The following is a 23538-nucleotide window of genomic DNA, read 5'->3' as shown; positions in this document are numbered from 1 at the left end:
GACGGCCCTGCCTGTGCTGATACTGCTGGAGCAGTTCCACGTTGATATTTATGGCCCCTTCCCCAGAAAGGGACTTCGAGGCTGGTGTATGAGCCGCCATATTCATTTTTACATTTTGAGTGAAGGCTGTGTGTGTAGCTGTAGTGCATGTAGTTTTCCGTGAACCGTAAAGGAAAAGGAGTTGTCTTTAGAGCTGCCCCGTTATTGTGTTGTGAGACACAAAGGCTTTAGTGAAAAGTTCACAGCAACCCTTGAACCAGTGATTTAGACCTCACTGGGAGAAATGATCTTTTCGGCAGGTATCTGCTCTCTCTCTCTCTCTCTCTCTCTCTCTCTCAATTTTTCTTGCAATTTTGTTTCTATAAATATTTTACTACATTTTTTTTCAATTTACTTAAATACATATATACAATCATCAACACAAACCTCATCAACTGTCTTATAATGTATTTTCTAATGCCAAGTGATGTCGGGTGAGGGAGGGCAGGAGTAGCAAGGCAGCAGTTGTTGTGGTCGTGACGCGGCGGCGGCGATCAGCTGGTAGTGGATGCGGCTCAACGGGTTCACGCAAGGACTTTAGACCCACATGGCATTACCGCTCGACACCAGCTTGCCTTGAGTATAAGAGGAGGAAGAAGAGCTACAGTTGAATTAATATAGCAGAGGTGAAAAAAAGAAACAATTAAATTCGTGTTTATGTAAAGCAAATATGACAGATTTACCTCAAGTGGCCTTGAGGTAAATCTGTTCTATGTTTCTTAGTAGTAGTGATAGTTTATTAACGTGCCTTCCACCACCTGCTTAGTGACCTAGAGGTTGAGTGAGGACTTACTACAATAAAGATGTTATTTTAGATGTACACTATTGTACTTTACAACATTAGTAATATGATAATTGCATACCATACCTTGTGCTCTTGCTGAGTTTTCGTTGTAAATTACCTTGGCCAACCTGGAGGTCCACAACGTTCCTCAGTACTGGTGTACTGGATCTGGTCCGAGAATGAGTTGGAGCCTTCTCTTCTGGGATCCTTTGCTTCTTTGGGAGGTTGTTGAACAGCTTGGGACCATTATGTAGGAAGCTGTTGTATAGGAGTGAATTGTGTGTGTGGTATGCAGCGTGAAGTGTTCTTCTATATTCTGTAACGTGCCCTGACAAATCTAGGGTGATGGTGAAACAAGATTGTCCCTCTCTTCTCTGATAGTGGATTTGGTACTAATCCCTCCAGTATCTTTCAGATGTATATGATATGGTACCGTGTCACTCATGGAGTCTTTGTAGAGAGTAGAGTCTTTCAGCCTCTCCCAGTAATTAAGTCCTTGAGCCTGCACTTGTTTTCTAGTGAACAACCTATGCAGTTGCTCCAATTTGCTGATATTCCAAATTTTTTTGTGGAGACCACAGCTAGCAGAGGTATTCAAGTTTGGGGAGTACTAGTCTTTTTCATAGAGTTAGGATATGTTCATGTGTTCTGGATTTAAAATTTATTAGTATCTAACCAGACATTTATCTGGCTGACTTGGTGATTGTGTCTATGTGTCCCAAGAAGGTAAAGTTATTGCTCATGAACTGCATTTTTTTTTTTAGGATAGTTCATTCACCAACCTTGTATTCTCTCCTCCTTTTCTGGCTCCATACCAAATAACATCAAACTGGTCTTCACTGAATGCTATGTTGTGTTTTGCCCAGTTGCATATGCTTTGGAGATCTCCCTGTAGAAACTGGGCATCTTTCTTGCAGGTTACTTTTCTGCTCATCCTCATGTCTTTGGTAAAGGAAGTCACTCTTAGAGTTGTTGATGTCCCTGTTTATGTCCCCTATCATGATTAGGAGCAAAAGTGGACCAGCACTGAGCCCTGTGGTATGCCGCTGAGGATGGTAAAGTTGTTGGATTTGACGCTGTTTATCATGACTACCTAAGTTTGCTCTCTGAGGAAGCTATGGAGCCATGTGCCAGTTTTCCCCCTGTATTCCCTTACCTTACAGGATTCTAAGAAACTGTCTTTCTGAGTTTCAATGAGATTTCCAAAGTTTTTGAAAAAGATATGGACACTTCCCTTTAGAAATTTCTGTAGACCCAATCTTATATAAGGGTAGGTTAGGTTAGATTAGTATCCTTGAGGGTGGTCCAGGAATGCACAGTCACAGCTAAGTTAGGTTAGATTAGTATCACTGAGGAGGATCCAGGGGATGCAATAGCATGTCTAGGTTAGGTTAGGTTAGGATCCTGCAGGGGGCAAGGAGGCACAGCCCCACAGTTACTTTAGGAGAGTTATGGTGTAAATCTAGAAATTTATTCTATCAGGGAAAAGAGAAAAAGTGGAATTAAGTTGGTGTGGGATCTATTTTATGTTAAGTATGATTCTGTAGCAGGAACAATTTATTATGATGAGAATTTTTATTATTATTTCTGTTCAATTGTCCTATTAAAAATTACGTACTCAATTTTTATTTGCTCATATACAACATCCCTCTTCACACTATAATTTTTTTTATTTGTTTTCCCTTTCCCCATGTGACTAATAAGTGTTCAGCATATGGTCAGAGAGTGAAGGTTTTGATGAGCAGAGCAAAAATTATACGAAAGTATTGATATCTCATCACATTTTAAGCTTCACTCTATAGGCTGAAAGAGGAAAAAATATCCCAATTTTTAGTTTGATGTCTACACTGCCTGGCACAAAGTTAAGACAGATGATCTTCAGAATTGTTTATCATTCTTTTAATTAAAAGTTAGAGTTGAAATACTCATCATAGTGATATAATACTTGGGGATAGATTTGAATTTATGTAGTTTATAGATTGAAACAAGTGGAACCAAGACATGTCTAAAAGAATTTTCAGAACATTTTTGTCTTACTGACTTCTGTATTATTTCAGATGGGAGACCGTGGCCCAGGTAGAGGAAGAGGGAGAGGAAAAAGAGGAGGGAGAGGTGCATGGGGAGGTTCTAAGAATGAGCAAAAAGTTACTACACCAAGTGATGGATTCTGGGCCTGGAACACTACTGGACCTGGAAGGAATCCACAGCGTGAGGCTGAGAGTATCACCACATCTCATGTTGCAAAGAAAGAAGAAAAAAGCAAGTGAGTGATAGCACTTTATGTATATTTATACCTCATTTTGTTGCCCAAGGGATTTGTCCCAGCTTGTGTGGGAATCAGCACCACATAAGTGGAGACAAAAGAGAAAAAAGAGAAGTGAAGGAAATAAAAATGGGTTAGAGCTGAGCACTTACAGGAAGTTGTGGCAGCAGCTGCTATTTAGTTTAAGCTAAACTAGCGAGGGCCTTCCCTAGACCCATAACCATTTAAGATGGTTATGGTGGTAGGAGCGTGGTATTGGTAGTACCATGTGGTTGATGCTGGTCTGAGTAAGTACTTGTTGTAAGTAGGTGAGATTGGTACTTGCAAGTCTGCTGAAAATGCATGAGAGGGAACAAGACTTACTCGTCCTTCTAATTTTATACCATGCAAAACAAATTATATGCGACATGTGCCATGATCTCAGTGGTTGCTAATTCCCCAAGAGTGCATAATTTTACAACTAATAAACTATAATTTCCTATTTACATAATATATACTGTCATACTATGTCATCATAGTTATGATAGGATTTAAGTCTATTGAGCTGGGAATCAAACATCTGGAGGCCAGCAGTAGGGGAAATTCTCCTTGGTGGTAAGATGGATCAGAGTTCTCTCATGAGATATGAGGTATCTCATCAGCACTGATGAGGAATTTATTACATCACTCATCACCTTAATGTGTGAAACTGTGACTATGCAGTCCACAAATGAGGAGGCACAATGTCTCACACAGTGAAAATAACACTGAGGGCCATGGTAGTGGTGAGGTACTTTGTGTGTTTGACCCTGGCCGTATTGTCAAGATTGAAGATCATTCACAATTTGCTGTTGTGACTTTTGACTTGGTCTTCATCAAAATTCCTATCTGAAAAGAATCTCAGCAAGTTGCTCTTTTTGGAGTACTTGACTTTTTCAGTAGTTTTCGTACATTTGCTGAATGCCTTTCCTAGTTAGCCTAGTCTGTTAATTGGCTCTTCTTAAGAATGTAGATGTTGTGGCAGAGATTAGGGATTATGCAAGATATGGCACCTCATGCAACAACACAACTTTTTTTTTCTTTTTTCATGTTGGTTGATTTACTTGTTATTTGGTTATTCTTGTTACTATTTATTTATTTATTCATTTATTTATTTTATTTATTTATTAATAAATGTCTTGTTGACCATATTTATATTTAAAAAAAAAATGGAATTTGTTGAATTAAAAAATACCCCTTTTCAGCTTTTGTCAATGGTGAGAGCTTATAGCTCTTGGTTCTGTTTCATATCCTCTCTAATAGTGATGTTCATGATGATGTTATATAAGATTTACCTCAAAAGATAGTACCAGTTTAAAATGGTTATCAATTTCTTCCATGTCAAATAATCTTATTAGTATAAGTATCTAACATCACTCTCCAGTTACCATTAATGTAGCAATGCTTGCTAAAACTGCTGTGGAATTGCCTCGCTAAAACTGCTTTGGAAGTGAGTTCATGTGAGAAAGCAAATATTATGCAGACACCTTTTTCCTTGTTATTTTCATTATGACTTTTGGCCTAAGTGGTCTAGTTTTATTATATGTTATTATTGTGCTGATGTTCATTACCACATAGACCTGGAGAGAGGAAGTTTGCTGAAGCCTGCCAGAAGATCCAGGAGTCCGTGGAACGTTACCTAGAGCGGCATGACCTTGCACAGGATACAGATGAAGATGAAGATGAGGATGACCTGGAGGAGGGAGCAATCATTGGTCAGTTATATATATGAGACATGTAACATAACAAAATTCTCAGGATCAGTTATCAGGAGAGAACAAGAAATTATGGATTCAAGCTTGAGAAAGTTAGCTTTTTAAAAAGAGATGGGAAAGAATTAACTCTCAGATAGAATGGTAGATGAAAGAAATGAACTCGTTTATCAGATTGTTAGTGTTGAATCATTAGGGAACTTTAAAAGATGAGATTTATAGATGAGGAAAATTGCTGTAAATAGGGAGGTGTGTTTCTTATTGGAACTGCAATGTTTTCTTGTAGCTTCCCTTATTTTGTTGTGTTCTTTCCTTTGGAGAGTACAAACTTAAATCCTCATCAATTGATCTTGTGTCAAGATCTTTTCATGATGAAGAATAACACATTAACTAATTATCTCTTTTACAATATTACAGGCTATAATAGTATCGTAATCTGTCAGTATTACCACTACTTTGCAATGTTCATTTACATGGTGTTAATACCTGGAAGTGTAGCGGGGCCAGTGTGGTAACTTTTGTAAACCTTGCAGACCGAGTGTACCAGAGTTATGGCCAAGGGACTGATGGTCGAACCCAGCAGTATCTACAAGAGGCTGTTAAGAGTGGTACCCTTGTTTGCCTTATATGCATTGATGGCATAAAGCGTCTTGACCCTGTGAGTAGGAAAGGCTGTATACTTTAACGCTGTGTGATGTACATACTGTTGAGTGTTGACTAGGATTATACATGAGAAAGAATTAGTCTGTGTGAAGTCATAATGTGTTTTGTTAGGTCATCATGGAAACACAGAGAAATATATTTGAAGATAGGGCAATAGCCACAAGAGGCTTTTTTTTTTCAGTATTCCACTGTTGAAATATCTTTTAATGTCTCTTTTTCTAAGATTAATTTTCTCTTTGTCTTTTCTGTAGAGTCTTTCCTTTTGATAGCACTTGCCCCATTTTTTACCTTCACATCTGCACACTAAAAATATCAAAGGAAAGCTGTGAGAGGTATTAGGAATCAAAGCTCTTTCAGGGGTCTCATGAAAAATATGAGTCTGTGAGGTGCACTAATCTGGCCATGATGATTACTGAGACCTGAATGAATGTTTGTCAGCTTTGACTGTCCTGTCACTACAGAATGTAAAGTTAACACAATTATTGATGTGGGAAGAAACTGTGATGCCATTATTTTTTAGATCATGCTGAATATCATATCACTGGAACTAAAAGAATGACTGGCTCTTTCCCAACAGATATGGAATTGTGGGGAGTGCTACAGCAGCTTCCACATTCAGTGTATCCAGAAGTGGGCCAAGGATAGTATCTTCCAGATGTCTGAAGCCCAGGCTGACAGTGTCTCTGACCCAAGGGCTGTTCAGGCCATGTCCAACCTTTCATGGTGCTGGTGAGTTAATGCTAATATCATATCAGGAACCTATCACTCATTTTGAATATGAAAATCAGTCTTAAGTGTCAAATTAGTTTATGATGATCTTGAAAGTTAAAGCATTCCTTGAAAAATATCGCTTGCCTTTTGAACTATTTAGTAGCAATTCTGTTCTTATTCTTTGTCTGCAGTCCTAAGTGCCGTAGCCAGTACAGCCAGAGAGCCATCCCTACCAGGTATCTTTGTTTCTGTGGCAAAGTAGCTGATCCAAAGTTTGACCCTTGGTTGCCTCCACATTCATGTGGAGAGATCTGTGGCAGGAAGCTGAAACCCTTGTGTGGCCACTCATGTCTCCTTCTCTGCCATCCCGGTAAGTTACTCATGGGCATCATTCTCATTTTTGTTCAGAAAATGCCAGTACTGAGAGCAGTGCTACATACAAGAGTTGGTTGTAGGACAAAAGTTAGGAAAAGTTCATCTGGATACTTTAATGCTGTCTTGGTGTTTCTTGATAAGAGATTTGCAGTGAGAAGGAAGACTTTTCTAAACTGTCATTAGGGAACTATAGACATGAAAAAAGAATTATAGCTTTGCACATATTCCAGGTCCCTGTCCTCCCTGCCCAAAGAATGTGAGTAATTCCTGCCACTGTGGCCAGCAGCCCCCCAAGACAAGACGATGCTCAACTAAGACATGGTCATGTGGCCAGCCATGTGGACACACATTAAGTTGTGGTCAACACTCCTGCCAGGAGCCATGCCACCCTGGGGAATGTTCGCCCTGCCCAAGGAAAAGCATGCAGCCGTGCTCCTGTGGTGGCAGTACTCAGCTTCGGGAGTGTGCTCAGCCTGTCTGGCACTGTGATAAGGTGCATTTTGTTCTGTTATGTTAGTTCACATGTCAAGGGAAGGATGTTTAAAAGACTTGGTTTCATTTTCTGATAAAACATAAAATTGCATTTCATCATTTATATCACTGACATCAATACTATGTTTAGGTGTGCAACAAGCAACACAGCTGTGGTCATCATCGCTGCCAGCAAGTCTGTCATAAAGGAAAGTGTGGTCCTTGTCCAAGCAGTGGGTTGCGAACATGTCCATGTGGCAAAACTTCCCACACTCTCCCTTGCACTCAAGAAATTCCTAGCTGTGGAGATACATGTGGAAAAGAATTAGCCTGTGGAGTTCATCTGTGTGCTGAGCGTTGCCACAAAGGAGCTTGCCCTACGGTATTGTGATTTCATATATCTTGTTTGGGGAGAGATCTTAACAATACATATAGGCTCATGTCACACTTAGTGAAGTACACCTTCTTTAGTGCTTGGTCAGAATGATGTGTGTGTGTCACTTGAGATTGTATACAGATGTAATCCATATTGAAGCATTTCCAAATTTCTGGAAATATGTTTCTGAATAATCTATTGATCTGTCTGTTAGACCAGACAAGAAAGGAATGCAAGAACATAAAAAAGTGAAGACTCCTGTCCTGGCCTGGAAGAGTTGCTAAGAATAGGCATCAGATATTGAGAGTGTATAGATATAGAAAAAATAAGATTAACATGTATATTAGATAGAAACCTCAAGACACTAACAATTAAGATGCATTCTGTACCTATTTGTTTGTGTCAAAGAAGCTGTAGGTTTATATTAGTTTTTATGTGACTGTTCTTCCTTTGATCAACAGTGCCTACAGTTTCGGGTAAAACAGTGCCGTTGTGGAGCTCGGGAAAAAGAGACAGCCTGCAGCAAAGAATTGGTGTGTGAACTCAAGTGTAAAAAGCTGAGAGACTGTGGCCGCCACACCTGTAGCAGGAAGGTAATCCTCCTTCTATTTATTTGTCTTAGTCTCAGTAGCTGCTGTTTGTACTATGTTGAAATCCTTTAGGAGCTTTTGTAGCTATTTACTTCCTTATCTTATCAGGAAATGGTGATTATGCAAAGAGCTTAAAGAGTTCTGTCTAGCTCATGAAAAATTAAGAAGAAAATTATACAAATTCCATTGTTAGAGTTCTTATTTTGACTTGAGGAGTTTGAGTGCCATTTTCTGCTTGTGGAGAAGACCCTCTCTAAAGTACCTAGGAATTGACTGACACTAAAGGTTTCATTAAGAGCATGCTTATAATGACCCAGCTTTAATATTAGTAACAACCTTTATAATCCATAGGTCCATATATACACTAAATGAAAATTGGTAGAGTAGTACTACTTACTATGACCTAAACTCATTATTTAAGTGGGAGATTTCAAGACATTTATCCCAATCTTTTGGATAATTCTTTTGAGCCTGTTCAATTTTTGTTATTGTTGCCCTTGGGTTATTTTCTCCTACATTAAAGAAAAATTAAAGTGGGATAGATATGGTATAATTTTTTGTACAAATGGAGTGGTGGATGATCATATTGTGAGAATGAAATAGTGTGTAGGTTAAGTTTATGTGAGCAAAGTTGAAGGTGTTAATAGAGGAAGAAGACTCCTTAGAAGGTGATAGGATGGGTAAAGGGATTCAGTAAAAGAGTAGTGTACATGCTTGGAAGAAGTATTAGTAGAAGCCAAGTGTTTAAAGAAGCAAGAAGAGAAGATCTATGCAAATAAGATAGAGGTGAGAGATACAAAGATGGTGATTCATTTTTTATTTATGTATGTATGTATTTTTCAAGAAGGACAAGCTTATATAACTGTTTTTCATTCTGAATGTCTATGTGACTGATTTTACTGTACCATAACCTTCTAATAAAGAAAGGAAAATAAATTTGGTGAGTGTAGCAGATATTGAGAAAATATGAATTATGAGAAGATAAGGCAGGCTGGATGATTACAAGTAACACTGTTTTATTGGACAAGAACAGTGCTGTGTTGGGGATTGTCCACGGTGTGAACAGCAGTGTGGTCGAACACTTGGCTGCCGCACCCACCGCTGCGGGAGCCGTTGTCACCAGGGGCCATGTTATCCATGCTCCATTACTCACACACTGACCTGCAGGTGTGGCAAGACCTCTGTCACTGTCCCCTGTGGCATCCACAAGACAGCTCGTCCTCCCAGGTGCTCTCAGCCCTGCAGGTGTGTGGCTTTGGATCAGGATGTGACTTGATTTTATTAGTCTTGAAATCTTGTGTTTGGAATCAGTGTAGTATTTTATTCTGTCTTCACACTTGTTAGCTTATAGTATAGACTATGATTAAGTACCTAGATCAAAGGTCCTCAAGCTTTATTGCTTAGTGGTACTTTAATGATATAGCTTAGACTTTGATAGCACACCATCTCTAAAGTCAGGGCAGTGTATACCGATACATGAAAAATTATGTGACATACTTGGGGAAAAGTTGTGATGCACTTCTGCACTGTGACACATATTTTAAGTATCACTGGCCTAGATATTCATTGCATGCACAACTTCTGCCTTTATTGCTCATTATGAAGATAAATGACTGGTTTTTCTGTGTTAGCATGACGTCATATGGCTTCCCTATGTAGATCCTTAGGGTTTATGTCTACTGTGTGTTTCATGGTCCTAATGTTGCCTTGATTTATATAAATTGCTTCTCAGACTTCTAACAAAATGTTATAGATTTAAAGCAGGCAGGAATAAAAATCACTGGTTGTATGATTTTGTGTGTGGATGTGTGGAATTCTTTATGGTTTGAGAATTACATGCTGCATTTAGGATATTCAGAAGTGAGAGTGTATGTATGTGATTGTGTATGTGGTGAAGAAGGGTCTGAGGCTTTGGTGCATTACAGGCGGCCTCCAGATTGTCACCACCCAGAACGGAAGAAGCACAAGTGTCACCAAGGGGCGTGTCCTCCTTGTTCTATGGTGTGTGGCCTTGAGCTTTCCTGTGGGCACAAATGTCCACGCTCTTGTCACCATGCAGTCCCTGTCAAGGTGAGGTGTTGGTGTTTTAAGTATCTGGTCCTAATGCCTCTCCCACATCACCCTTCCCCCACTCTCTCTCTCTCTCTCTCTCTCTCTCTCTCTCTCTCTCTCTCTCTCTCTCTCTCTCTCTCTCTCTCTCTCTCTCTCTCTCTCTCTCTCTCTCTCTCTCTCTCTCTCTCTCTCTCTCTCTCTCTCTGGTATATTTCAGTGAAACACTTTCATTCCCCACAAATTCCATTTCTTTATGGGATGTAAGTGACTTCAGTATTATATTTTGTATCATTCACTGATGTAATCTCATAAAAATAACATGATAGCTGTTGAATTTGTCAAGAAATCAGTTTTGAATGCTTAGTTCTGATTCTCTAAAAAATTTGCACTCTTTGTGGTCTTATGAATGCAGATGTTTGTAGGTTAGATTATCAATGTCATTGGTTTTACAGGTAGTAGACAATAAGAAGCGTGCTGGTCCTTGGGAGCCCATTGTTGCCCCTCATATTGAGATCCAGAAGCAGCCGTGTCCTCCATGCCAGGTGAGCTTCATGTTCTTTAGGTTGAGAAACATGGCTGTTTTTCTGGCATCCAAATATTTTCAGATACATTATTCTTTCATTGTGATGTAAGGGTGCAAGTGGAAATGTATCTCATCATTTTACCAGGTGCCTGTGCCCACAACATGCTTTGGCCGCCATGAGACTCCAGATTGGCCCTGCAGTGATCTGCGACCTTATTCCTGTGGGAGAAAATGTGGCCGGGAACTGGCCTGCACCAACCACACCTGCCAGCAGGAATGTCACACTGTGGAGGGTGCCCCTGATTCTGTAAAGGCTGGCACCAATTGTGCTCCTTGTGAGGCACTCTGTTCCAAGGTTAGTAGCCATTGTTTCTCTCTCTCTCTCTCTCTCTCTCTCTCTCTCTCTCTCTCTCTCTCTCTCTCTCTCTCTCTCTCTCTCTCTCTCTCTCTCTCTCTCTCTCTCTCTCTCTCTCTCTCTCTCTCTCTCTCTCTCTCTCTCTCTCTCTCTCTCTCTTTTTCCATAAAAGTTATGTAGAGCATCTTATCAGTGTTAGCTTGGAATATATATATATATATATATATATATATATATATATATATATATATATATATATATATATATATATATATATATATATGAGTCATATGTGAATGATAATGACTCTTTGAATTACTACATTTATGTCAGGATGAATCCTTATGTCACTTTAAATCTTGATGAATAACATGCATTGTATAGGTTACAGTGCAGATTGGAAATCGGTAAAAACTCCACAAACTATTACTTTTACTGGAATGCAAAGAATACTTAAATGCAAAGTACAACTGTGTATGTGTTAGTGTAATGCCTAATCCTATTGAAACCTTAGATGTCATGGAGTCATTAATTCTGATTCAGGTTGACAGAGATGAGATTGATTACATGAATCTGTGTATTACTGTACACACCACATGCTCAGGACCAAACCTGAGAGAGAGAATGAGAGTGTATTAGTCTAGTGAGACATTACACTTTGGTTATTTGGACTTGTGGAGTGGATGGCTGAGTGGCATTTATTTATTTATTTGTTTGTTTTATTTTTGGAGATGGATCAGAGAAAACTGGGAATGAAGGGATCTGTGAGGACTTCAGATATCAGGGCTTGTGGAGGGAGGCTGATGCCATCATTAAATTTTGGTGAACAAAGCCAATACATAAACATAAACATATATGAAACTTTTCTAAAGGATAATGGTGATGTAAGAAGTTTCTTATGTGATGCATGTATGACTTTAAAAGTTTCATAGTTTTCTTGATAATCTTCTATGAAATTACTGTATTTTAAGTGATCAGTATTTTTATTCTTTGCCAATTTATTGGATGTGTTGTGTAGTTCTTAGTCAAATATTTATCACTGAGATGTCAATCCCAGAGCAACATGGAAAGTGAAAATTAGTAAAGAAAGACTCATCCTTTTATAATTCAACTTTTTAGCCAAGGCCTGAAGGATGCACTCATGAGTGTGGGAAGCCATGCCACCCAGGGAAGTGTTCTGCTTGCAAGTTGTTGGTGAAGAGTAAATGCCATTGCACACTAACTTTCTTGTACTTGGCATGCCACTCCTTCACTAGTGGCACCCCAGAACAGAAAGAAGCAATGCAGAGTTGCAAGAACCAATGCAACAAACTGGTTAGTCTCCATTTTGTTTGATATATTTTCAGATTGAATAATAATAGAACAATTAGCTTTTGGGAATGTAGTTTCTACAATGAATGATAAAGAAATACAAGGAAACTAAAAAAATGCAGAAGAGAAAAATGATCAGTGAAGAGAGACTTTATTATTTCTTTGACATTTCTACCAGTTTCTTCGTTATTAATTTGATTCACACATTATGCTCTACAATAATGCATGATATAGAATGTTCTGAAATATTGCTTGGTGTGGGATGTCACATTTCAAGGAGAATAATTACAAGAGTGAGATGCAAGTCTCAATCCTTTCTTTTCACTCTGTAATGAAGAGCACAAACTAATCAAAATATATAGTGCTAATATAAGAACAAAGGTCTGGATGCTACTTAGAAAAATTAATTCAGAATTTAAGAACAGGAGTCTGAAGAGAATTTAAGAATCAAGTTGGTGCTAGAATTATGTTTTGCTAAATAATCACTATGATGAAGTTATATATAAGAATCATGTGTTTGACATAATAAGAAGATCTGAAGTTGATTGATATAAAATTCTTTTTTATCTTTTTCCATCTGTTGGCTTCTCTGATATTGTGGAAAATAGGTCTTCAGAAAGATTTGCAATGCAGGTATCATGTGGGCACCGGTGCAGCAAAGAGTGTCACAGTGGATCGTGCAGTGAGGCGAAGGACTGCCACAAGCGGGTTACCATTCGCTGTGCTTGCAAGAGGCTGCGTAAGGAGTATCCCTGCCCCATGGTGACAAGTGGGAAAGTAAAACTGGAATGTGATGGAATTTGTGCCATCAAATTGGAAGAAAAGAGAAAGGTTAGTACTGATACTGTATAACTATAATTTATTTTATATTATTGTAAGGTTTCTCATGTTAATTACTGTAGCCTGTGATCACTTTCACTGTATGGGTAGTGAACATAGGCTAAAAAGTTGTGTCCTTGCTTCCCTAGCAGGAGTGAAAAGCTAGCAAGGTTTTTCTCATGTGTATGTGTGTGTGAATGTACTGTAAGAGAATATTAACCCTTGTACTCCATTGATATAACGTAAAGAAATATAACCTTCAAACTTTACAGAATGTTATAGGAAAATATTTGCCCATTTAAATTAAATGTACAAGAAAACAAAGTTGTGTATATTAGTTGAAAAATACATATTCCTCTTTTTTTTTCTTTTTTTTTTTTTCTAGTGAGACAAAGCAATTGCAATTTAAGCCTTTTTTCGTACCTTGACCGGCATTCTAATGAGAACAATAGTAGGAGGAGCCAGGCACCCGCATACCTCCTGCAGCATGGCTATTTGTGATGTATACTCACCTTCACTTCATCATTTTCACTGCTGTTCTTTTCTTTATCTGTTCTGTATTTCTATCTGTTTCTTCATCACTGTCATCAGTACTCCTAGCATCATAATACTCTTATATAATCTCATCATCATGTCTGCTTGACCCATTAGAAAAAATCATTCATTGTGTTTCATCATTATTAGCCATTGTATGCTGTAAAGTTTTCATTGAAAGTATCAGCTTGTGCTGCCTTACAAACCTCAAACTAATAAAGTGGCAGACACACACACACACACAAGTTTATAAATTGATTAACGGAATGGATCAGGTGGATAATGAGAAACTGATCCTGAGAGAAGAATATGACATTCAAAGCACAAGATCGCATAGTAAAAAACTGTGGAAGGGAAGATGTCTGAGAGATGTTAAAAAATATAGTTTCCTGCAAAGATGTGTTGAGACTTGGAACAGTTTGAGTGAGGACGTGGTGTCAGCAAAGAGTGTGCACAGTTTTAAAGAAAAATTGGATAAGTATAGATATGGAGATGGGGCCACATGAGTGTAAAGCCCAGGCCCTGTAAAACTACAACTAGGTAAATACACACACGCACATGCACACACACGCCCTGTAGCTCAGTGGTTAGAGCGCTGGCTTCACAAGCCAGAGGACTGGGGTTCGATTCCCCGGCCGGGTGGAGATATTTGGGTGTGTCTCCTTTCACGTAGCCCTGTTCACCTAGCAGTGAGTAGGTACGGGATGTAAATTGAGGAGTTGTGACCTTGTTGTCCCGGTGTGTGGTGTGTGCCTGGTCTCAGGCCTATCTGAAGATCGGAAATAATGAGCTCTGAGCTCGTTCCGTAGGGTAACGTCTGGCTGTCTCGTCAGAGACTGCAGCAGATCAAACAGTGAAACACACACACACACACACACACACACACACACACACACACACACACACACACACACACACACCACACACCACACACACTTACTAAGGAAGATCTGATAGTGAAGGAGGTGAATTATAGTAAGAGAAATGAGGAAGTGATAAGTATGCTTATAACAGATGGCAAGAGGGACATTAATATTATAACAGTATACATACCACCCAGAACCAGTGCTTGGGAATATGAACAGTACCAAATGGTGATGAGAAATACTCTAGACAGAATGAAGCAAGAACTCACCAGAAAGGATAGAGTGATGATAGTTGGAGACTTTAATTGCAAAGAAATAGTGTGGGAAGACTACGAAGTGGTGAATGGTGGTGAGTGGGCAGAAGAATTGTTAAAGGTAGCAACAAATAACTTGATGACACAGTGGGTGAGATCACCAACAAGGTGCAGGGGACAAGATGTTGCAGCAAGGTTGGATTTGGTATTTACCAGGGAATCTCTCTAAAGAGGAAATTGAACATGAAAGTCCCTTGGGAAAAGCGATCATGATGTCCTAAGCTTTGAGCTGGATACAGAATTAAGCACGAATAAGATTGTGGAACGCAGGAGGAAAAATTAAATTATACTAGGGCAAATTATAACCATATAAGGGAATTCTTTAATGAAATTGACTGGTCCGTGGTATACCAGGAAAGAGATATGCAATTGAAGTACGATAAATTTATGGATTTGTATAACTCTGCTGTGAAAAAGTTTGTGCCATATTACAGAAAGAGGACTTTAAATAATAAACAGTGGTTCAATAGAAATTGTGAAGAAGCAAAAAAGAATAAAGAAAAGGCATGGAAGAAACTTAAAAAAAACAGTGATGTATTATCTAGAGAAGGCTACAAAACAGTAAGGAATAGATATGTTGAAGTAAGGAGAACAGCACAGAAGGAATATGAACAGAGGGTGGTGGAAAACTGTGATAGTGACCCAAAATGTTTTACAAATTCATAAATGGAAAACTAAATAAGAGGGAGGCAATAGAAAAGGTAATAACCAGGGAAGAAGTATATGAAGATGCTGGAGATATAGCTGAAATTTTGAACGACAACTTTTGCAAAGTGTTTACAAAGGAGGAGCATTTTATGGGAGGAAGGCCTATGGAAATAAAGCAAATGCAGGACATCATGGTTACTAAGGAAGATGTAAGGAAAATTATAAGCAATCTGGATATTAATAAATCAATGGGGCCTGATGGCATATCTGGGAGGTTGCTAAAAGAATGTAAGGATCAATTGTTGAACCCCATATTTGATATTGTGGAAACCTCCATACGAACAGGATTAGTCCCGAAAGAGTGGAAAAGAGCTGACATTGTGCCTATATATAAGAATGGTAGTAGAATGGAACCGCTAAATTATAGACCAGTATCGTTGACTAGTATATTGTGCAAGGTATGTGAAGAAGTAATTAAAGCTAAGTGGAGTGAGTATCTAGAAAGTGAAAACATTCTGAGTGAAAGGCAGTTTGGTTTCAGAAAAGGAAGATCGTGTGTATCCAATTTATTATGTTTTTATTCAAGAGTGACTGACATACTACAACATAGAGAGGGATGGGTGGATGCTATCTACCTGGACTTGAGAAAGGCCTTTGATAAAGTACCACACAATAGACTGATGTGGAAACTAAAGATGACTGGAGGAGTAAATGATAAACTAGCAAAATGGATGGAAAATTACTTAATGGGAAGAGAAATGAGAACAGTGGTGAGAGGAAGGAAGTCCGAGTGGAAGAAGGTAACCAGTGGAGTTCCACAAGGGTCAGTGCTGGGTCCCATCATGTTTTTGATTTATGTTAATGATATGCCAGTAGGAATTGACAGTTACATGAACATGTTTGCGGACGATACTAAAATTATGAGGAGAGTAAAGAATGTGGAAGATTGTAACAAGTTACAGGAAGATCTTGATAAAATATATGAGTGGAGTAAAGAGTGGCAGATGGAATTTAATATAGACAAGACCCATGTTATGAAAATGGGAAGAAGTAGATACAGACCAAACTGGGATTACAGGCTGGGTGATGAGAAAATTAAAGAGACCAATGAGGAGAAAGACTTAGGAGTAACCGTGCAAAACACTTTGTCACCGGAGAAACACATTAACAAGATTTTTTGGAAAACATACAACATGCTTCAAAATATTGGCCTTGCATTCCACTACCTAGATGAAGGAATGATGAAGAAGATATTATGTACCTTAATAAGACCCCAGTTAGAATATGCAGCATGTGTCTGGTCACCGCATATGAAGAAAAATGTGAAGAAGGTAGAAAGGGTACAGAGGCTGGCAACAAGGATGGTACCAGGACTCAGGAGTTAGACTATGAGGAAAGACTGAGGAAGCTGGGGCTGACCACATTAGAAGAGAGAAGAACAAGAGGAGATATGATAACTATGTATAAATTGGTAAACAAGATTGACATACTGGATAGAGAGTTGATAAAGGTGACCACAAGTAATCATCTCCGAGGACATGGAAAAAAGCTAATAAAGGACATCTGTCTAAATGACGTGAGAAAATACAGTTTCCTGCATCGTAGCATTGATAAGTGGAATAAACTGAGCACTCATGTCGTTGATGCGGTGTGTGTCAATCAGATGAAAGAGAGATATGACAGGAATGGACAAGGAGACAGGACACAGAGAGCTTAGCTCGGGCCCTGTAATACACAAATAGGTAAATACACACACACATCTTGTCTGTCTTCTTTTATTTTTCCCTAATTCCATCAATTTGCTTTTCTTTTTTTTTTTTCTTTTTTTCTTTTTCTCCATTAAATTCCATTTCCCAACTCTTGCTTTACTCATATGAGAAAGATTTGAATAAGGTATATGAGTGGAACCAGAGTTATGAAATGGAATTTAATGCAAAAAATGCAAAGTGATGGAACTAGGGAAAAGTAAAAGAAGACAGACAAGATCCTACACTATGGGAGGAGAAGAAATTCAGAAAACCAATGAAGAAAAGACTTGGGTATTACAATTAATGATAGTTTATCTCTGAAAAAATGTGTAAACAATATAGTTGGGGAAACGTATGAGTTACTAAGAAGAATGAAATGGGCATGTACTTACATAGATGAAGAGTTGATGAAAAATTGATAGAACATATAATTCAAATATGCTGCCCTTATTTGGTCACTACATAATAAAAAAGATATAAGGAAAATAGAAAAGATTGAAAGAGCTACAACCAAATTGTTGCCAAGCTGAAGAGATTTAACCTATGAAGACAGATTAAAAACACGAAAACTTTCAATATTGCAACAGAGGAGAGAAAGAGGAGGCCTAATTGCTATATACAGGCCATTGAGAGGGATGGACCAAGTTGACAAAGAAGACTTATTGGTGTGGGACTCAAGACGTACAAGGGGACATGGCATGAAATTGAAAAAGACCTCATTTAGAAGAGACATTAAGAAATATAGCTTCTCAAATAGAATCATAGAAATATGGAACAATTTGGATGAAATGTTGATTCAAGGAAGGAATATTCATGAATTTAAGGCCAAGCTGGACAATTTTATAGATATGGAGACAGGACAACACAAGCATAGTTCTTCTGCTATTAAGCACAACTAGGTAAATACACACACACACACACACACACACACACACACACACACACACACACACACACACACACACACACACACACACCAGGTAGTGTAGTGGTTAGCATGCTCGACTCACACTTGAGAGGGTCCGGGTTCGAATCCCGGAGGCAGCGAGGCAAATGGGCAAGCCTCTTAATGTGTGGCCCCTGTTCACCTAGCAGTAAATAGGTACGGGAGGTAACTTGAGTGGTTGTGACCTCGCTTTCTCGGTGTGTGGAGTGTGTTGATGTGGTCTCAGTCCTACCCGAAGATCGGTCTATGAGCTCTGAGCTCGCTCCGTAATGGGGAAGACTGGCTGGGTGACCAGCAGACGACCGAGGTGAATTACACACACACACACACACACAAGGAGAGGAGAAAAGTAAACAAAGAGACACTAGGCTGGAGGAGGTGAAAAAAACAATGAAGAAGCACACAACAGCTTTAGAGAAATAATTAAACAACAAGAAAAAGAAAAGAGTGAGTTGGCCCAACGGGAGATTGTTAAAGTCTTACAGCAAGAGGAGACAATGGGGAGAAACATTGCAGAAAAGAAAAAGTGTGTGGTAGTGAGTGGATTAAAGGAAGATAATATAAGAAACTGACAGTAGAGAAAAATTAAGGAGGAAGAGAAGATTAAGACCATGTTGAATAAGATCTCGGAAGAAGAAAATGCATTTGGAGAAGTTGAGGAATATATGAGATTGGGAAAGTATGAAGAAGGAAAGTCTAGAGCCATGAAGATAACATTAAAATCCCAAGTAGCTGCTGAGCATGTATTGAGAAATGCATGGAAGCTGAAAAATTCTCAAGAGACAAACATGATTTACGTAAGAAGACTAAGGAAAGGACTAAGATGAGAGGAATGGTGACAGAGGTGAGAGAGAGGAATGAGGCAAGAACAGAAGAAGAGAAGAAGTTTTTTTGGAAAATAAGAAACGACAAAGTGTGGAAGTGGTGGACAAAAGAGAGGGAGTAAAAGACTAGACAAAGGAGCAGATAAGGAAGAAAGACATAAGAGTATCATATACTAACATAGACGGCTTCCTATCAAAAAGATTAGAGTGTATGGACCATCTGATAAGGGATAAACCAGATATTATGTTTATAGTGGGGACTAAATTGAGACCGAATATACAAATAGATTGGTTTGGAGGGGGAAATTATAGAATGTGGAGAAAAGATAGAGTGAATAAAAGTGGAGGTGGAATAATTGTGTTAACAAGAAAAGACTTAATAGTGCAAAATGTGTGCCTTGGAGGAGACGAGGAGGAAGTGGTGGGTGTGGTGGTGACTGATGGAAGGCAAGATATCAATATTGTAACTGTGTATGTACCACCAAAAACAAGTGCATGGTCAAATGATCAGTATAATAGTATGGTGGAAAGCACATTGGAAAGAATGAGAAATGAAGCTGCAAAGAAAGCAAAATGGTTATAGTTGGAGATTTCAACTGTAAAGACGTCAATTGGGAAGAATTTGAAGTGGGAATGGTGGAGAATGGGGTGAGCAGCTATTAAATTATGTGGTGGGAAATTTGATGACACAGTGGGTGAGGCATCCAACAAGGGAAGGAGGGTGATGCCCCGTCGAGACTGGACTTGATATTCACAAAGGAGTAAATCTAGAAAATGAGATTGAGCATGAGTGTCCTTTGGGGAAGAGTGATCATGAATTATTGAAATTTGAGGTAAAGGTGGGGTTCAGCAAAGATAATGAAGTTGGATACAAGGAGGAATGCCTAAATTATGCTAAGGGAAGATATAAGGAGTTGAGAAATTACTTTGGAAATGTGGATTGGTCCAAAATGTACCAGGAAACAAACATGCAGTTAAAATATGAAAAATTTATGGAAATATATAGTGAGGCCGCAGAGAACTTTGTGCCAAAATATACTAAGAAAATCTTAAAGGGAGATCAATGGTTTAACAAAACCTGTGACAAGGCAAAAAGGGAGAAGGAAAAGGCATGGGAAAAATACAAGAGAAATAATGAGGAAGTGGAGAGAGAAGCATATAGGAATGCAAGAAATAAATATGTTCAAGTGAGAAGGGCACAACAAGAATTTGAACAGAGAATAGTGGAGAATTGTGAAAGTGATCCCAAAATGTTTTATAAATTCATTAATGGTAAATTACAGAAAAAAGAAACAGTTGATAAATTAAAGGTTGGAGATTATATATATGAAGATACAAGTGTCATTGTTGAAAAATTGAATGAGAATTTCTGCAAAGTATTCACAGAAGAAACACAATTCAATCGACGGATGTTACCTGTGACAAGATGGATGCAAGAAATTATAGTAACAAAGAGTGACATTGCAAAAGTTTTGAGTCAATTAGATGTTAACAAGGCAATGGGACCAGATGGTGTGTCTGGAAGAATGTTAAAAGAATGTCAAGAGCAGTTGCTAGATCCAATTTTAGATTTAACAAGAACATCTATCAACACGGGACAGGTGCCAGTAGAATGGAAAAGGGCAAATGTAGTACCAATTTACAAAAGTGGATGTCGCATGGAACCATTGAATTATAGACCTGTTTCTTTGACCAGCATTATGTGTAAGATATGTGAAGAAGTGATCAAAAGCAAGTGGTGTGAGTTCCTGGAAAACAAAGAAATACTAAGTGAGAAACAGTTTGGCTTTAGAAAAGGGAAATCGTGTGTATCAAATTTGCTATGTTTCTACTCAAGAGTGGTCGATATTTTACAAGAGAGGGATGGATGGGTTGATTGTGTATACCTAGACTTAAAAAAAGCATTTGATAAAGTACCACATAACAGATTGATGTGGAAGTTAAGTAGTATCGGAGGAATAAGGGGAAATCTGACGGAGTGGATGAGAAATTATTTGACAGGTAGAGAAATGAGGACAGTAGTGAAGGGAGTGAAGTCAGAGTGGAGGAAGGTAACCAGTGGAGTTCCCCAAGGTTCGGTGCTTGGTCCCATCATGTTCCTGATCTATATAAATGACATGCCAGAGGGAGTGAGAAGTTATATGAATATGTTTGCAGATGATGCAAAGATTATGAGGAGAGTGAGGAATATGCATGACTGTAATATACTGCAGAAGGACTTGGACAAAATATATGAATGGAGCAGGACGTGGCAAATGGAATTCAATACCAACAAAAGCTGTGTAATGAGAATGGGTAGAAGTAAATATAGACCATATAAAGACTACCAGCTGGGGGAAGACTGTAATTGAAGTCAGTGAAGAAAAAGACTTGGGAGTGACTGTACAGAGTAATCTGTCTCCAGAAAAGCACATTAATAGAATATTTGGAAAAACGTACAGCATGCTCCAAAGTATAGGATGGGCATTTAATTACCTGGATGGGAACATGATAAAGAAAATATTGACCACCCTGATTAGGCCACAGTTGGAATATGCATCAGTAATTTGGTCACCATACATGAAGAAACTGGAAAGAAACTGGAAAGAGTGCAGAGGTTAGCAACAAGAATGATACCAGACTTTAAGGAGGTACCGTATGAGGAGAGGTTAAATAGGCTGGAATTAAGCATGTTGGAAGAAAGAAGAGTCAGAGGGGATATGATAACAATGTTCAAAATAGTACATGGAGTGGACATATTGGATAGGGAGAACCTGATCACGATGGCATCCACCTAAGAGGACACCCAAAGAAAATACTGAAGGATTCCTGCACGAGCGACATCAAGAAGTATAGCTTCCCGTATCGGATTATTGATGCATGGAACAAACTGAGCGTGGATGTGGTGTGTGCGGCGAGTGTCAGTCAAATGAAGGAAAAATTGGACAAGTGTGGACAAAGAGACAGGACATAGAGAGCTATGGCTCGGGCCCTGTAATCACAAATAGGTAAATACACACACACACACACACACACCGCGTAGTGTAGTGGTTAGCACGCTCAACTCACAATTGAGAAGGCCGGGTTTGAGTCCCGGTGCGGCGAGGCAAATGGGCAAGCCTCTTAATGTGTGGCCCCTGTTCACCTAGCAGTAAATAGGTACGGGATATAACTCGTGGGGTAGTGGCCTCGCTTTCCCGGTGTGTGGAGTGTATTGTGGTCTCAGTCCTACCTGAAGATCGGTCTATGAGCTCTGAGCTCGCTCCGTAATGGGGAAGACTGGCTGGGTGACCAGCAGGCGACTGAGGTGAATTACACACACACAGTATATATTGACCTGGTCCTGTTTGAGCTCATCCACAGTGTGATTCTTCCACTCCATCTGTACTATAAAATGACAGCTTCAAAGCTTATTTACTGTATCTATTCTCTGTTTAATGAATGAAGATTTCACCATTGAAAGAGACAAGCTGGAGATTTTGATTACTAATCCTAGCCCTCATGTCAGTATTACTTGTAGATAATTTTTTTTTTTTTTTAATATAGCATATCAAGTTAGAAAAGAAAAACAAATTGCATGTGCTACAACATTTCTTTTATTTACAAACATATTTGTTTCAGTTAAGTGAAGGTGGTCACTGAAATGAGTAGGATGCTTTTTATATTTTTGCACAAAGAATACCATGATATATAGATGGTTTGTGTTTAAAGAGGTGTAATACTTTGTGTTGTTACATTTACTATATTCAATATTTTCTTGTACTATTAAAATGAAGATTATTGAAATCCTTGTAAATTAATTATTTGCTTCAGGCACAGGAGGAAGAAGAGAAAAAGAAATTGGAAGAGGAGCAAGCTAAGCAACGGAAGGAAGTGGAAGAGTTTGAGAGGAAGTTGGAAGGGAGAAAACACCGGCGACGAAACAGGCACCAGATAGAGCCAGAAGTGGAGCCTAGTCTGTGGCAGAAGCAGAGCCGACTACTGCTTGGGACAGCCATTTTGGTGGCATTGGTTGGCTTTACCTTCTACCTGCTCACATCTGAAGACTAAGACACAGTGAGGAAAGCAGTGATGCACATGGTAGGATGCTGCGCACAAGAGGAGTTTGTACCCACACACTTACCATGTGACTTGACTCCCATGATGTACCGGCTGCATTGCTTTCTCCCAGCAGCAGTTGTCCTTCATTTCTAACAAACTATAGCAAACTGACAAGAATTTTGTGCACTGCTGCAGATAGGCAGCACAGGGGAAAATGCTCTTATAGAGACATGGTAGACACTGACCAGCAGTCATATTACAGCATGGGGAAAAATAAAACATTTGTTTGAAGCGAGCCTAAGAACAGATATGAGTGCTGGCAGGACAGCTGCTCAAATCTCAGATAAGGACAGTAAATTATATACTGTGATATTTTGATAAGAGGATAATGATTAGAGGTTAATGCAGGTTAATGGTCAGTCTAGATTTATTTGAAATTATTTATGATTGCTGTATTAGATCCTTGATTTTTGTCTTGCACGAAGGCAAACTTGTGGGAATAGTTCCTAGCCTTCCACTTTTCTTCCCATATTTTTTTTTGTAAACCATCTTACCTTCCAGTCTTTGGGCTGAATA

At 38.9% G+C, this 23538-nt stretch overlaps 1 protein-coding gene across 1 annotated transcript; it reads left to right on the top strand.

Moving 5' to 3' along the window:
* The first annotated feature begins 500 nt into the window (after window positions 1-500).
* LOC123518862 (NF-X1-type zinc finger protein NFXL1-like) lies at window positions 501-23230 on the top strand. The gene is made up of 16 exons (XM_045279915.1): window positions 501-665; window positions 2881-3086; window positions 4683-4819; window positions 5350-5474; window positions 6057-6208; window positions 6382-6560; window positions 6796-7058; window positions 7188-7418; window positions 7874-8005; window positions 9036-9247; window positions 9928-10072; window positions 10507-10596; window positions 10723-10932; window positions 12052-12246; window positions 12877-13074; window positions 22735-23230. Exons 2-16 carry the CDS (start codon window positions 2881-2883, stop codon window positions 22969-22971), a joined length of 2712 nt encoding a protein of 903 aa, XP_045135850.1. The 5' UTR covers window positions 501-665; the 3' UTR covers window positions 22972-23230.
* The last annotated feature ends 308 nt before the right edge of the window (window positions 23231-23538 follow it).

The sequence above is a fragment of the Portunus trituberculatus genome, chromosome 44 (assembly GCF_017591435.1).
Source record: "Portunus trituberculatus isolate SZX2019 chromosome 44, ASM1759143v1, whole genome shotgun sequence".
Taxonomy (NCBI): domain Eukaryota; kingdom Metazoa; phylum Arthropoda; class Malacostraca; order Decapoda; family Portunidae; genus Portunus; species Portunus trituberculatus.
The sequence above is the reverse complement of the archived record's forward strand: the minus strand, read 5'-3'. Positions and strand labels throughout refer to the sequence as shown.